General features: G+C 43.6%; 1 protein-coding gene across 2 annotated transcripts in view; it reads right to left on the reverse strand.

Moving 5' to 3' along the window:
• Zfand3 (zinc finger AN1-type containing 3) overlaps positions 1-10668 on the reverse strand; it is a 196221-nt gene extending 185553 nt beyond the window's left edge. For both annotated transcript variants that reach the window (XM_042684277.1, XM_042684276.1), the window contains exon 1: positions 10548-10668. In XM_042684277.1, coding sequence (XP_042540211.1) covers positions 10548-10618 — 71 coding nt within the window. In that variant the 5' untranslated portion in view covers positions 10619-10668. The remainder of the gene's footprint in view (positions 1-10547) is intronic.
• Between the last annotated feature and the right edge of the window lie 2102 nt (positions 10669-12770).

Below are 12770 nucleotides of genomic sequence, written 5' to 3' on the forward strand. Positions count from 1 at the left end.
AAGAAATGTACTCATTATCTTGCCCATGTAACTGTAACCCCTCTGCATGGTATTTTCACATTAAAAAAAAAAAGCACACTCAAATAAAATTAAATTTAAAAAAAAAAAAGCACATACAATTATTAAGTACTTATTTACAACAAAAACTATTGAGGCAAATTCAGAAGGCTTTTACCGTTAAATAAGTCTATCTAATCCTAGACAGTTTAAACCAATGGTAAATACATGCATTCCATAGGAATATATATTTCACAGAGATTTATGGTGGTTAATCTTTACTATTATTATTGATATAAATCCCTAAAGACATTCTAGTATATATAGTACAATATTCCATTCTTTAAGACTAGTATTAATTTGCACTAAAGAACAAGATTAGCCTTACAAATAAAATAAATGACAAACATATCTTGGAAAAGCTAGCCTGGAAAAGGCAAGGAACAGAAAATGCCCTGAATATACACACTGCCCTACCAACAAATGTATTTGTTCCCATGTGCAACAATATTTTTACAACATCCAAGAACATTCCTCTCCTTTTCAAAGTGCATAGCATATCTTTGGATTATATTAAAAAGAAAAGGCAAACTACACAAAACTGTGAAGTCATACACTATAAAGATTCTGTATATACAAAGTTTCAGATGCAAACACACAAAGACTTGAAAAGCCTGGTTTTCTGGATTTCAATGGCAACTAAAGAAGAAAAAGAACACCACCCATGCCTTCACAAGCACAGAAACTAAGAAAGCATAAAGCTAGGAACAATTCACATTCAAACACACACATACTATTTCTTTGTAGCCAAAACACTCTGACTGTACTTCTAGGCTAGACATGCAGGCACATGCCTATGATCCCAGACTCAGGAGTCTGACATCAGAGGCTTAGTTCAAAGGTAGCTGGGTTACAGAAGCTCTTGACTCAGGCCTGTAGTCACAGCTACTCAGAAGGCTGAGATCTAAGGATCATTGTTCAAAGCCAGCCTGGGCAGAAAAGTCTGTGAGACTCATCTCCAATTAACCACCAAATAAGCCAGAAATAGAGCAATAGTTCAAATGGCAGAGTGCTAGCCTTAAGCCAAAAAAAAAAAAGTTCAGAGATAGCACCCAGGCCCTGAGTTCAAGCAAGAGGGACCAGCGCACATGCGCACGTACGCACACAAGAACTATATTACTTAATATATTTTATTGTGTCCTTTCAGGAAATAACTTTGCCCAACATTATCCATTTATCCATACAGGGCATCCTAGAAAGAGTTGAAATTTAAAATGACCTGAAACAAGCAAAATTTTGAAAGCAACAAACATGGCAGCAAGGCCCTTCCTAACTTCAGCCTCTGCTCTTCCAATTATATACTATAACCTACAGAAATGCTACCATCACAAGCTTTTAAGAGAAAATAAATGTTAGCCCAAGAATCTGACCACAAGAAAGTATCTGTAATACTACTGAATGGTCAGAACGTTTCTCCTCAGAAGAGTATTGTAAAAATGCACTTCAACTTAGTGTGTAAGAGTACAAGAAGCATATAAGACCATCAACAACTTATGACTCCACATCCTCCACTTTTAGTGAAAGGAAATGAGAGGGAAAAAAATTCTCTACAAGGCCCCAAGTACAGCATTACTTAGGCAGCAATAAGGTTACAGTAGAGCCTACCCAAAAACTAGCAACTCAGAATGTTGCAGGGTGTATCCACATTCCTCTCCCCATCCAAAGGGAAAACAGTAGCAGTCAGCATAAGTGGTCTATCCTAAGACATATTTCTATCCTAATTCAAAACTCAAGCCCGCCAGGTACCAGTGGCTCACACCTGTAGTCCTAGCTACTCAGGAGGCTGACATCTGAGGATCGAGGTTCAAAGCCAGCCTGGGCAGGAAAGTCTGTGAGACTCTATCCCCAATAAACCACCAGAAACCTGCGAAGTGTGCTGTGGCTCAAGTGGTAGAACACTAGCCTTGAGCTGAAGAGATGAGGGGCAGCGCTCAGGCCCAGAGTTCAAGCCCCATGACAACTCCCCCCCAAAAAAACTCAAACCCGCCTTTGACACAAGATATCTGGGACCTATGAAAGAAGAGTTGCAGCTAGCTTGTAGCTCGTTCTCCTCTATTAACACCTGCAGCCATACTTCAGGTGTTGACTAGCACTGTTCACTACCCTGACCTCTGGCCACCTGGGCAACATGGCATCTTCATCCATCTCACGTCATTTCTACAGCCCAGTACATCACAGATTAGGTTGGTTTTGTCAACTGCTGCTGACTATTCCAATGCATTCCATTTTCTTCAGCAGAAACATATATTTGATTTTGCTAGAAAAACCAATGCACTTACTCATTAAAAAGAATCTTTACCAGATAGGCAGCCAGACTTTCCAAGAACCTTTCTTTCTACTTCCCTCTTCTACCCTTTCTCTTCCTTTCTCCTTTCTCTCCTCTCCCCTCCTTCCTGTCCCTTCACAATCACTTGACTGGTTTGATTGGCTGATGCCCTGCCACTTGAGTCACACCTCTTGCCTTGCTTTTAAAAAACTGACAAGTAATATTTACATTTGTGGAAACAAGTGTTGATGCCCTACAAAAGTCACAGGCCCTTCAAAAAGGTGAGCACTTAAAAAAAACTCTCACTGAAAAGGGAAAGAAAAAAAAAAGATTATTAAACCAATACCTACCCGCACCTCTGAGGTAACCAGCTTAACACTGCTAAAAAAAAAGAAAGAAAGAAAAGAGCTAAGATGATAGCTTAAAAGCCAGCATGAAAAAAGTTCAAATTACAAACTGATACTGAAATTTTAATTCCTAAATTGGTCAAAGTCATGCTTCCCAGGAATCTAGATTAACATTGCAACACTACTTTTTCTTAATAGAAATTAACTATTAGAGCTGAAGAAAAACTTAGAGCTGAAGTAGGCAAGTCCTTCATTTTACAGTTCAGAGAAAAGGGATGTGAAGTACCTCTAAGAAAGCAGGCTTGGACCAGGGCAGGTGGCTTATACCTATAATCCTCACTATTCAAGAGATGAAAATCTGTAAGATCTTCGGTTCTAAACCAGACTAGGCAGAAAAATCTGAGATTCCACCTCCAAAATAACAAAAAGCAAGGCTGGCAGTATGGCTCAAGTAGCAGGGAATCAGCCAATGAAACCAGTCAAGTGAGCATGAGGGACAGGGAAGGAGGGGAGAGGAGAGAAAGAAGGAAGGAAGAAAAAGGGTAGATGAGGGAAGTGGAAAGAAGGAGAGTCCTGGAAAGTCTGGCTGCCTATCAGGTGAAGGTTCTAGAACAGCACTATCCAGAACTGACCAGGAGAATGAAAATGTGCTACAGTTACTTGTGCTCCCCAATAGAATAGTCACTATTTTTCAGCTAGTGAGTAATAAAAATATAATTAATATGACTGGGGAACTAAACTTTTATTTTACTTAAATTTAATCTGAACTTAAACTGCTACTTGTAACTTGTAGCTGCCATGCACAGTATTTCTAGAATACTGTCATAAATCTGGTTACAAAACTCTTTAAATAAAATTCCTTAGCATCCCTTCTGCATGTCACACACACATGAAATTTCTATCTTGCACTAATGTGATTGCAGCAAAGTGATCTTGTTATGTAGGTTCCTAGCCCAGAGCACATCCGGTGTTCCTCAAAGCTCACTGTACTGGTGAGTAGCATCAGTGCCATCCACACAGCAGGATAAAGGCCTCCTTGCTAGCCACTCTGACACAAAGTTCTACAACATTCAACAAGCCAAAACCTGGATAACTTTTTTATTATTATTGTGAAAATACCATACAGAGGGGTTACAATTACATGGGCAAGATAATGAGTATGGATGACTTTTAAGTGTGTATCACTAAAATTATAAAAGTGTTAGGTCATGTCCAATCACTTCCTTCATGTGGCTTTCCTGAAATAACCATTTTAAGCTTTTTTCAAAGAGAAAGAGAATTAGGGGAAAACACATGTATAGGAAGAATTTCATTAGGCTTGGGTTCTAGCCTTGGCTACACAGGTAAGAAAAGGCCCAGGTAAGAAAAAAGAATTAGCCTCAATGTTGATTTTGATAACTATATATGATTTCAAAACACTGCATCACTGTGCATGGACATAACCTCCTTATGAACTCATTTAAAAAAATCTAAATTTTAGAACTATGTAACTTTTGGGCAAAGAAAGGAAGGGGAAACTGGGGGAAAGCAAAGGAAGAGGTAGTATTGTCCAAAAAAAGAAATGTATCATTACCTGATTTAAGAAATGACAACCCCTCTGTACAACATCTTAATAACAACAAAATCACATATTTTAAAATAATTTCTTAGATTTTTTTTGTATACTGCATCTTAGTATACTGTTCCAAATAAATAACATTTTATACACTTTCCATAGCTTTTCTTAAAGAACTGAATTCATATCAAAGATTCTTTACTCCTCTCATTTTTCCACCTAGGCAAAGATTAATTGTGAAAACTAATGCTAACTTTGATACTGTTAATGATTATTAAGGATAAGAAATGATTTTTAGTTAAAACATTTGAGACTGGGTACTGGTGGCTCACAGCTATAATCCTAGCTAAGTAAGGCCAAGATCTGAGTATAGTTTGAAGCCAAACCAGGCAGGAGAAAGCCCATGAGACTTTTATCTCCAATAAAAACTACCCCCAAAAAAGCCAGAAGTGAAGCTGGGGCCAAGTGGAAGTGCACTAGTCTTGAGAACAAAAGCTCAGGGAACAAGCTCAGGGAACAGCCCCCAAGCCCTGAGTTCACACACACACACACACACACACACACACACACACACACACACACACACACACACACACACACACACACACACACACACACACACACACACACACACACACACACACACACACTTCACTATGTCTTAAAATACTGAATTTTTCTTTTTGTGTAATATAAATTTTTCCTTTTTGTGTGGTGGAGAATGGTAGAGGGTGAATGGGAAGAAGACTAAAGGGAAAATGAGAAGGAAAATAAAAGATTAAAGCCAAAGAATCATTTTATCTATATGTTAACTGGACCTAAGCCTTAAAAATTGACTCCTTCAAACCAGCAGAAATAAAGATACATACATATGTACATATATACGTACATATAGATTTTTCCCGTGTTTCACTATATCAAAGAAGCAAAAGTCACATCTCTGAATATAGCAAATATAATCCAGAAAAAAAAAAGATAAAAGGGGGTGGAGGGAGGAGATGGGAAAGGATGGGAAAGGGAAACAAAGGAGGAGGCAACAATGTTTGATAAGAAATGCACTCATTACCTTGCCCATGTAACTGTAACCCCTCTGTACAGTATTTTTCACAATAAAAAAAGATAAAAGTACATACTTAATTTAAATCATATTGTATCTTCAGAAACATACTCAAGATGCAAAGTAAAACTGCATAAACAAGCTAGTTTGTTTTTAAGGGACTGTTTAAAGAGTTTTATAATTAAGGGATAATTAGTGACATCATGGGCATGAACATGATACTGATTACCTGTGATTCATGCATGTTCACATTAACAGGTTAAGCCCAGGTTAAGCTGGTTGAAGTGCAGCAGTATGACACCAGGAATGAAGCAGCAAAAGGAATGTGAGGGCCACACACTGCTGGGAGCCAAGAACTCTGGCCAGATGAACCACATGATTCACTGCCTGAGATCACAAAGATCAGTATCCAATATCTTGTGATGAAAGCCAGGTTTTGGTGGCTCATACCTGTAACCCCAGCTACTCAGGAGGCTGAGATCTAAGAAATGTAATTCAAAGCCAGCCTGGGCAAGAAACTCAGTGAGACTCATCTCTAATAAACCAGCAAAGAGCCACAAGTAGAGGTATGGCTCAAACGGTGGAGAGCACCAGCCTTGAGCGGAAAAGTCAAGTGGGAGTGTAAGACCCTGAGTTAAAGCCCCAGGACCAACACACATAGATAGAATAAAATATGCTTTCAATCAACATCCTACCAGTAACCATTTCAAGGATGGTATTTATTTCATAAGATTACTCCTGCTTATGTATCTGCCTATCCTCATCTTCACCGGAAATACATTCTTATCTCCAAGCGTTAGCTTGTAAATACACAAAATTCTTCAATGGAATTGTGACAAAATTGAAATATTAATAAAATCAAATCCTGAAGAAAACATATCTATGTAAGTTGTTTTATGATTTATCAGAAGAGCTTCTTTTTTAGTGTTCAAAATAATAAAGTAAGCCTCATATTTAAATAATCCATTACTTCCTAAATACAAAACTAAAATTTGTAGCTACTGTACTATTTTATGAAACACATAGTACTTTCATGTTTTCCATAACACTTCATGACAAGTTCTCTCCGGTTATGAAAGAAAAATATAAATAATAGTAATTAAGTTTTTACACTACTGAGTAGTAGAATATTTCTATCCTCCTATCTTCCATTCTTACTTTCTATTTTCCTAAAGTACATGTGGTATATTCTTACTCTCTTCCTTTTCCTGTCTTTTTTTATAATGTTTTAAATCAGTTCTTTCAGCAACTTTTCAAAGTAATTCTTTAAGAGTCTATGTGCCTTCATATATACCAAATGTATAAACAACCTTAAATGCAGATTCAGCTACTATTTATATCTATATAGTTTTTAAGCACTTTCATGTATGTAGGTATATAAAGAAAATACAGTAATTGCTTCAAACAACTGTTTGAAATTGAAACAACTGTTTCACTTCATAACCATTATCAAATTTTGGCCCAGTTACTGAATGCCTAAAATGCAAGAAAAATGCTCCTATTTCATCAAAGTTTTAAGTACCTATTATAGGGAACAAACTTTTCATCCTAAAAGCATTGAATCTATTACATAAAGAACTTTTAACAAACAGGGCAATCAAACAATTTTCAATTTTCCCAGAGGGAAGATAAAAGAATTTAATTACCAATATACAATTATATGTATAAACCAAGAATACTGGAAACTAAGTGTTCAAAGCACTAACACATTTGAACTGTATGCTCCTCTTGGCATTCTCCTTTCTTTTGTGCTCCCAAAGGACAGGCCTTAAAGCTTTCCAATTTACCAAGTCCCACTGATTGGTGTCCTGACTCAGATATGCTGAGCAGCAAATGCCTCAGCCTGAGTCACTGGAGAAAACAGCAATCCTAAAGGAACTGCCTTTCCTCTGCTGATGCCAGAATATTCTGCTGAGTGTGTATGGGCCCTGGCAACTGATTTTGAAGACCTATAGATCCCACAGAGTGCTAAGCTACACAGAAGTTTTTGCAGACCTGCCTTCATTTTCATGAAGGGAAAAGGTAAACAGTTCTTCCTGAATGACTTTCCCTCTGCCTATTTCTATTCTTCTGCAATTATACTGTTAATGCCACTGCTAGCTTAGGTCACTCTTCCTAACAGGTTTCATAAATCCAGACTTTGTAACACCCCACATTCATTCAGATGCCACATTCATACAGACACAAACACTCATACCCACCCAGCATTCTCTCAAGATCAACATCATAACCATAGCAATCCTCGATCAAAGTTCTTTATTAGCTCCCCTTGCACTCAGGATAAAAGTCCAAAGACCTCAGCATTACCCATGAGAGCTTAGCTATCACCAACTCGTAGTACTGCCTCAGACTCATCTCCAGTTGATCACCCTCCACTGTGTCTTTCTGTTCCTATGGTGCTTTCTCTCACATATCCTGGCCTTCATGTACATTTCCTCTGTCTGAAACAGTCTTCCCTTTCCATTTCATTCTCTCTTCCTTCCACTCTTCTTACACAAAGGTCTCTTCTTAAGAGTCACTTCCTCCAGTCACTTCCTCCTCTTCTACCTCAAGAGAAGTAAGGGTAGGTGCTCCTCTCAAGGTTCCCCGGACGATTTATAGTTACTATCAGTTTACATCTCTATGTCCCCTGCCCCAGAGGATGAGGCTTACACCCCTTGTCTACCAGTATATCAGAAGCACTCATCTATGGATTGAATATATTCTAAGTTCACTTAATGAACAGAGTATACATGTGGCCTATGCAACAGAATATATTCAAAATCAGGTATGACATGGTGGAAATTAGACAATTTTGTTACTTTTGTGTAAAATACAAACTAGCCAGGAGTCAATGGATCACACCTGTAATTCTAGCTACTCAAGAGGCTAAGACCTGAGGATTGCAGTTTGAAGGCAGCCCAGGCAGGAAAGTCTGTAAGATTCCTCATCTCCAATTAAGCACCCCCAAAAAAAATCAGAAGTGGAGCTGTGGCTCAAGTGATAGAGCATTAGTCTTGGGCAAAAAAAGCTCAAGGACAGCCAGATGCCAGTGGCTCACATCTGTAATCCTAGCTCCTCAGGAGGCAGAGGACTGAGGATGGAGGTTCAAAGCCAGCCCGGGCAGGAAAAGTCTGTGAGACTCTTATCTCCAATAAACCACCAGAAAACCAGAAGTGACACTGTGGTTCAAGCGGTAGAGCACTTGCCTTGAGCTGAAGAGCGAGGGACAGCACCCAGGCCCAGAGTTCAAGCCCCACCACCAACAAAAACAAAACAAAACAAAAGCTCAAGGACAGAGCCCACAAACTCTGGCACAAAAACAATAAAAACAGTAAAACAAAATACAAACTACACAGGTGTCTCCATACATCCTTAGGAAAGGATTAAAACACAACACCAAAAAAATTCTTTACACCTTAAAAGTATTAGCTCTGTGTTTACTACTCCTGTTTAGGCACACTGAAGTCAATTAAAAATGCTAGAATGAACATATTAAAAAAAAAAAAAAAAGGAGTGCCAGTTGCTTTAGACCAAGTGCAACATCAGTGTAACTTCTCTGCTACCAAACTCAGCCTTCCTCAGAACCTTGCTGGCTAAAAGTAAATGGCTATTCCATTTCCTTAGTTTCTAAGCCATGGCATCAGTGTTTCAGTAAGTGTTCCACTCATGATAGTCTCAAAGAAGGACATAAAGATGTTGCCAGGAAACAGACTTCTGACACATCCTGGGCATTTCAGCAGTTGTCACTGGCAGCTACTTTCTTTGGGCCACATGTCTTACATAATGAGTTACAATCTGAGGCTTGTGACACTAGATTTTTCCCAGGCACCAGACTGATGTCATAAATGGGATGGCACTAAGCACTCTACAGAAATCACAGCTCCACCCTACACTCCCTACAAGGAGAGGCAAATTATCCATCCTCTTTAAGCCCCAGTTTCTCCATCTGGTAATAAAGAGACAATGATTCCTACCCAGTGAGATTCTTATGGGAATTACAATTGCCTATGAAAGCACTTGGTAGACAATTCAATAATCATTTTCAAATCAAAATGAAGATAATGAACCTAAAATATTTTCGCATCTTCAGGATACTGGTAATGCCACAGCATATTCTGCTCCACTTGGAAAACTCAAAAAACAATTCCACAAAAATTTACATTCAGATTCATTCTGTAACCTTTTCCTGCACTACTAGAATGAAACCCTTGACTTCTATGTTAGCCATTAGATAGCAAAAGAGAAAATTCTCACCAGAAATAATTACTTCCCTACTGCCTCAATACAACGAATCTTAGAAAGACAGAGAAACAGAGACCAGAGAGGGGGGGGGGGGGGAACTCAATCATAAAAGTTAGCCTTCGAAGTCTCCAGTTTCCCAGTCATGTGGCATGATGAAGGCACCTGTTAGGTGCCAATTCATGAATATCCAGTGTTCCCACAACAATTTAAACTAACTGGGGTTGAGGAGAGTTCATTTCCTTACCTCACCCTTTTTTGCCCCAACACAAAATAACCAAATCATAAGATACCTTTGACCCTCTGTGAACATTTTTATCATTTTGTATTATTTTTTAAATCAGCAAAGAAAAATTTGAGAGCCAATGAGGAAACTCTCTTTCCCCTAGCCTGACTTGTGCTTTTATTATATATATATATATATATATATATAGTCATATATATTATACATATTTACCACAAGGAACTTTGACAGATCTACCCAACCCCTCGAGGTTGCGACCTCGAGAACCCGGTACTAGTACAAATGGGTGACGTGTAAACAGCTTCCTAAAAGCAAATGGGGCACTGGGATATAATTTAGGAAGTGATGATGCAAGTCACCAGGGACAGGGAGGAGGAGGGGAGGAAGTCGGAGGAAATACACCCTCCCGGTGCCTGGGCACCCACTCAGGCCCAGCGAGGAGGGCTGGCCTCCTCCACAGGCCAAGCGAAGGGGACAGCCCTGCCCCTCCAGGAGGTGCCACTGCCCCCCCGCCCCACCCCCACCCCCAGGCCTCCCTCACCCCGGGCCGCCCGGCCTCCCCCTCAGGCCGGCGAGTCCGAGGTGGCAGCGCACCCAGGCCGGACCTCCTCGCCCCCCCCCGTCCCCCCTCCCGCCGGCCCGCATCCCTCCCCGGGCCGCGGCCCCTGCCCCCTCCCTGTAGGCCCGGCCTGGGCCCAGCTCCCGGGGTTCCGGCCTCCCGAGGCCCTGAGGCCTGGCCCGGCCGGCCCGGCGCCCGCGCCCCCGGCCCGGCCCCCGCCCCCACCCGGCCGAGCACTCACCCCCAGAAGCCGCAGGGACAGCGAGGCGGCAGGCTGGGCGCTTTGCTGCGCTCGCTCCCGGCGTCTCCCATGGTGCTCGGCGGCGGCGGCGGCGGAGCTCGGCGGCGGCAGCGGTGGCGGCGGCTGGGCCTGGGCCCCGCTTGAAGGAGGCGGCGGCGGCGGCGGCGGCGGCGTCGGGGGGCTCGGGGCGGGGGGAGGGGGAGGGAGCGGGCGCGCGGGCGGGCGCGAGTCCGGGGCTCCGAGCCGGGATTCCAGGCCGGTCAGCTGGAGGCGGGCCGCACCACTGGGCCTGCGGAGCCGGGGGGTGGGGGCCGGGGGAGGCGCGGAGAGGGAGAGGGAGGGGAGCGAGGAGGAGGGGCGTGCGGGCGAGCCGAGGACCGCGGGTTGCAGGGAGACGCGGCGCCCTCGGGAGCTCCCACCGCCGCTCCCCAGCCCGAGCGATGTCCCGTGCGGCGGCGCGGGGAAGGACCTGAGGCCCCCGCCGGCTCTGGAGTCGCAGCGGCCGCTGTGACGCCCCGGGCTCCCCCCACCCCCTCGGAACACTCTCCCCTCCCCGGATGCGGCGCTGACCGGACAATGGCCGCTCCGCCCCCTCCTCTCCGCGGACACCCCTCCCGAGGAGCCGCAATGGTTTCGCCCGGGGAGGGGGGGGCCGCCGCCAAAGCCCAGGCGCCGATCAGCTGGGATCCGGGCGTGCCACTTTGTTCAGCGCCCCGGAGACGTCGGGTGGGACTGTGGGCCGGGCCGGGAGAGCGAGCGACGGGCCTTCCGAGGCCTCCGTCTTCTTGCAACTTTTCAGATCTGAGACACGCTACCGCTCCCCGGCCTGAGGCAGGGAAGCGGGCTTTTGCGTACACAGTGGCGCCTTGTCTTCTCCCCCACACACACAAAAAGCAAATGGTACGCCCCGGGCGGGGGTGGGGGGCGGCAGGCTTAGTTTAGGGTAAGTTGGGCCAGTCCCGGAGCGGCGGCGCATGCGCTTAGAGACCCCGTATCTGGAGGGGAGGAGGGGGGTGGAGAACTCCAAACGCGGAAGTAGGTCTGAAGCTCCCGCAGCTGTCGGGGTCTCCCTCGGCCACTTTAGGCCTCCGAGATGTTCTCGCTTCTGGGCGGTGCGAGGAAGCGTTTACACCCGAAGTGCACACTTTGGATCTCACTTCCCCGTGGCTCGCCCGTCGTCTGCTCTTCCTGTGGTGCCCGGAGCCCTTCTTCCCTCGCCCTTAATGCATTTCTGGCAGGGGTTCCTCTTGCCATCAGCCAGGGGAGGGCTTGGCCGGGTCGATAGTGCCCCTGAGCCTCAGAGCTACGAGTCCTCCCAGTGCCTTGGCATGGAGGGCCTTCCTTCTTCCTCGAGCGGATAGGTTTGGTTGGGGAAGGGGAAAAGGGAACTGGGACTGAATGTGTGGTGGAAATTCACAAGGGACTAAAGAAGTTTGAGCCCGGAATTTGAGTCCTTTGAGATTCTTGGTGCTTGATCCTTCGTTCGTCTGGCTCTCTAGCTCACTGTGCGTCGGAGGCCTGTCGTTGGTGGCTCAGTGCAATCCGGAGTAAACTTCCCATCGGAATTCTTGCAGGGAGACCTGATCCTCAGTGCTCTGTGAGCTAACTTCGGCCTCTGAGGAATTACAACCATGAACTGTCCGGACCACCACCACCATCCCCAATCCGAGCTTCAGAGGACATTGCCTAGATTAACTTTATTACACAGTGTTAACCATTTTACTTCTTTCTGACAGCCAATTTAACACTGGTGGTGTTTCTTTTGGCTTCTGAACTTCTGAACAGCAAAGATCAGATTTACCATAGAATCCCCCTAAAGATGCTGTTGATGGTGAAGACAGCAATGGCACAGATCAAGCCACTTAAAGCCAGATGCCCCACAATGAGTTCTGAAAAATATATATATTTAAAATGTTTAAATATATATTTATATATATTATATATTTATATGCATATTTTATATATTTAATATATAATATATATTTAATACTATTGCCAAAAGTATATAGGGAACCAGGTGTAGTCATTTATGCTTATAATCCCAAGTACTGGAGAGGTGGAAGCATGGGTTCTAAGCTAGTCTGAGCTATGTAATGACCTTTCTTTCTTTTTTTTTTTTTTTCTTTTTTTTCTTTGTTGGTTGTGGGTCCTGAACTGGGCCTGGACACTGTCCCTCAGCTCTTCAGCTCAAGACTAGTGCTCTACCACTTGAGCCATAGTGCC

The sequence above is a fragment of the Dipodomys spectabilis genome, unplaced genomic scaffold (assembly GCF_019054845.1).
Source record: "Dipodomys spectabilis isolate Male_0828 unplaced genomic scaffold, ASM1905484v1 ptg000085l, whole genome shotgun sequence".
NCBI classification, from domain to species: Eukaryota; Metazoa; Chordata; class Mammalia; order Rodentia; family Heteromyidae; genus Dipodomys; species Dipodomys spectabilis.